This window comes from Triticum aestivum, chromosome 2A, assembly GCF_018294505.1.
Source record: "Triticum aestivum cultivar Chinese Spring chromosome 2A, IWGSC CS RefSeq v2.1, whole genome shotgun sequence".
Taxonomy (NCBI): domain Eukaryota; kingdom Viridiplantae; phylum Streptophyta; class Magnoliopsida; order Poales; family Poaceae; genus Triticum; species Triticum aestivum.
The window spans coordinates 88,075,723-88,080,024 of record NC_057797.1 but is presented as its reverse complement, the minus strand read 5'-3'; the positions used below and the strand labels follow the sequence as shown (position 1 = coordinate 88,080,024).

Sequence of the window (4,302 nt, the reverse complement as noted above, 5' to 3'; positions counted from 1 at the left end):
GATGCCGTTGTCCACTTTTCCTACAGCGTATCAACATGAGATGCTCCTATTTGACACATTTGCTCTAACGATAACATCATTTGGTAACCTCCAGATTCCAGCAGCAGCATTACGCATTAGGCTGGCAATGTGGCGCCTTACAAATATACCACAGGACTACCATGGTGATGATGAACGAGATGGCAAGAAAAACCTTGTGACATCTCTCGTAATCTTTTACGTGATGGTGCTTGGCCAAGGAATACTCTATATTGTTGCCGGCATCCTTGATATCTTCTCATTCATCTTACGAAGATCCCTGATCCATCATGCTGGGTTTAGAGGTCCCCAAGGATTGGAATACGTCAATTTATACTATGCATATGTCTTCGACAAATGCATGAAAGGGGCTGTGCTTGCTCCAGAGAAGAATAGCCTCATCACGTTTGCAGTGGATTCTTTAAAGTCAGGCTCACCCAAGAAGCAACTCTATGGGGTTAAGATGGTGCGCAGCTTTCTAGAAAAGGATCCCTTAAAGACCAAAGCAATATCAGAACTCACCACTTCCACAAAGACAATGACCTGCCTGATCAGCATGTTGGGCTGGACGAGTAAAGGGGATAAAGATATTAGATTATTTGCTGCAAAGGCCACGGCCAAGCTCGCTGATAACCTCCACATTGTCCCTATCCCTGGGGCAATGCAGCTCATAGCCTCACTTCTAGACACTGCTCATCGGGAGCAATTAAAGGATCCTCTTCTGGACATTGGCAGCCCTACGGCAGAACAGGATAGTCTTATTCAACAAGTTAGCAGGAACGAACAGACTTCCCTGTTGCTTAAACGGTTGAAAGAGATTTCAATATGCTGTTTTATTCCGAGGGAGGAGCCAACCCACATGGATGAACAAAATTCCCATGTACTCAGATGGTGGAATCTGATTACAAAGCGTTGGTCTATCCCAGAGGAGGAGCCATCGACAGATCAAGATATCCTCCCTTTATTGGGCATGTTAATTCTTAACAAGCTTGCTAGCTTTGATCTTGAGAATTGTATAGAAATCAGCAGAGCAACTGGCCTCATCTCAAAGATCATAGAGTTCACAAGCAGCAGAACTGAAATGACAAATATTAACGAGGCACAACAGACACTGCTGAAAGGTTCATCACTTGAGCTGCTGAGAAGATTTTCAAGTACCAAAGGGGAATTTGGTGTAATTTTGCGTCAGAAGATTTCAGAAAACCTCTTCCTTTTGAACCATCTTGCAGATATCTTGGATGACAGTGGGAGTAGCCATGAACTGAGGGAGCTCACATCAGAACTCCTTAGAAACCTGGCCATGGAGGGTAATATAAAGGACGAGATTGGACACATCCGAGTGATCATTAGCAGGTTGATGCATGCATTTCTCAGCCAAGATGCACTCTCAAGTACGGATTCTGATCAGCGGCTACGAATGAAATCAGGGCAAGCACTGGCAGTACTGGCAATGGAGAGTGCCAATAACTGTTTGGTTATGTTAGCAGAACCAGGGTATGTATTCATAAAGGAACTCACAGTTATGATCCATGGTGGCAGATACAGGTACATAGCTTCAAGCCTGTTGCGGAATATGTGTGTGCATGCTCGATCTGGGCTTCGCAACTCTGACCTGAACGAAATCTCCTACATTTTGAGAGAGGTGAGCACTACAAATATAAGCTACATGTGCACTATCAGAGGCAGATACCATGACTTATTATTTAACATGTTACTGCAATCTTTTCCTACTGATACATTTAAGCTAATACTCAAGTAAATAAATGTTAACATCATAAATTACAACTGTTATACTTTCTACAAACGACACGACTAAATAAATGGGCGGCAACATCAATCACTTAAACAAAATTTGCAGATATTACTGTTTAATCATGGTTTACATAGCTTATCTATTTCCACTATAGGTGCTGAAAGGAATAACGGATGCAGAAGGGACAGAACTGGAGGTCCTTATTGGTCTTAGTTCACAAATATGCAATGTCATTCCAGAAGACTTTGCGCAAGAGCTTGAACATGGTCAGATTAAGGAAGGATTTATAAAGAGGCTTGTCAATGCACTTAACTCAAATATGATACCCACTGCTCATTGTCCTGGTATCAGGAGGGTGATAGTTGAACATGCCATATACATGATGGAATTCAATCCGGCCTACGCTAGCTATTTCAACAACTGTCAGATGATGGAAGCACTGCTAACGGTAGAGCGTAAACCTTCAAGGGCTGAAAACTACAGGTTCTTATTGGGTGATGCAGGACTCATGAAGCACAGCATGCCTCTATCCGCTCTTGTGGCTAGAGCAAAAGAGCTGATGGGCCATTAGTAGCTACGAGGCATCAGAAGTGTCAGCTGAGCATGCATTTAGAAGATATTGTACTACTGATCTATACTGGGACTTCCCATTTGCTCACCACAGTGGCGAGTTATCCATTGCAATCGAAGGATATCCCATGAAATTTGACAAGTAGCCATTGTGTTCCACAATGCAGGTAACATAAATAATGGCTGTGTTAGTGTTGTAGGATCATGGATATATGAAAGATGATGAATCAGCTTTGTGACTGAATATGAAATGTCATGGTAGTTTTGTATTGTCAGGGTGTGAGGCTTCAACACCAACTCATAGTATTTTAAATTTTAAGCTTGATAACGGGTGTTGTCTGGCACTATTAAATGGTGTCGTAGTTGAGTTACTTGAGTATACTAACGAGGCAACCACTTCAGTCCAGACACGAGGGAAGTAAGAACTAAGAGACTGAGAAGTAAGAACTAAGAACCATCCACTTTAGTCATGGACACGAGGGATCTTACCATAAACGATTTTAAACTAAGAACGCACCATGTAGTATAGCACGCTAACATTTGTGGTTTACTCGAAACCAGAAAATTTCTGCTTCCTAGATCAGAAATTGGCCGATAACTGAACACTACAGAGTACGCATCTCATGGGGTACCACGAACTGACGGACTGAACCGACCTATTTCTACAGTGCATAGCCCGATTTGAGAAGAGTTAGCACCAGGCCACTTCCAGGGTCGTCAGAGCCCGGATCTCCGGCGGCACTCAGCTTCAGGCCGGAGATAAATCGGAGACAAAAGGGGATTATTAACCGGAGGCGAGAGGGTGAGTGCACCTGTCGAATTAGAAGGGGTTCAAAGCTGGGACTCCGCACCGCCGAGCAATTCGTAGCCCTGCCGGAGAGCCGGAGGCGCGCCGCGTCCGGCTTATCGGCGCACCGTGGCCGCCGGCCCCCGCTTCGAAAAAAATCGGCGAGGAGGAAAGGCCCGAACAGAGTGATGCGCTCGTGGTCGCCATTTGGGCCCCTCTGCGCGAGCGTAAGCCCAACCACGCGGCCCATCTTTTTTTTATTCGAAAAAGAAAACCTGCGCGCGCTTCTTTGTCTTGGGAAGATTCACGGACGCTCCAACTTCAAGCTTTGATGAAAGAACACTAACAATGCTGATGTACTGAAGACGTGAAGTTGTTCGAATACAGCTTCTGCTCACTCCGCGCAATCTTTTGAATCCAATCGAATACGATAGTACCAAATACCAATCATCATCAAAGGCATACAACGCCATTGTTTGTGAAGCATCAACTTCCCGTGCTGGGTTGGCAGGTCAGAGGGGGCATCTGCCAAGGAGGAGCTGTCGGGTGGAAATGTTGCAGCGGCGTTTAGGGGAAGAGGGGTGCGGCGGGCAGTGGCAGCAAGTGCATTCGCCAAGGCGATCTGTAGGGAGATTCCCATTTTGGAATTGAAACATTTGATAGGTCAATCTGGCAAACAAAATCAAATTCTCTGTTTTAGCTGCGGGGTGTTTGTGTGGTAACGAGAACCCCAACAAACTATAGAAGAAAATTATGAGAAATGCACTTGTGTGAGTATCATAGTACTCCATCCTTATATGAATAATTAAGTGTACATCTAGTTTTAGATCTAAGTCAAAGTTTTAAAACATTACCAGCTTTATAGGGAAAAGTAGCAGCAGTTATGACACCAAATTAGTATCAGTAGATCCGTTTTGAAATGTACTTTCACAGTATACCAATTATATATGTTCCTACTCTTCTTTATATAGTTGGTCAAATTTTTAAAAGTTTGAATTGGAACAAAAGGTAGATGTGCACTTATTCGTGGACGGAGAGAGTAGCTTTATGTAGCTTGCTTAGGCATAACATTGCAGAGGCCAAGGTTATCATCCTTTTTGCCACGGCCCTGGTCTTTTCTGTCGTTTGCAACCAAAGGCGGTCATTTCTGTCAATTTGAATCGGCATGTGGTTA

At 44.0% G+C, this 4,302-nt stretch overlaps 1 protein-coding gene across 1 annotated transcript; it reads left to right on the top strand.

Moving 5' to 3' along the window:
• Positions 1-988: 988 nt before the first annotated feature.
• LOC123191556 (uncharacterized) lies at positions 989-2,342 on the top strand. Its single transcript, XM_044604244.1, has 2 exons — positions 989-1,660; positions 1,926-2,342. Exons 1-2 carry the CDS (start codon positions 989-991, stop codon positions 2,340-2,342), a joined length of 1,089 nt encoding a protein of 362 aa, XP_044460179.1.
• Positions 2,343-4,302: the final 1,960 nt, after the last annotated feature.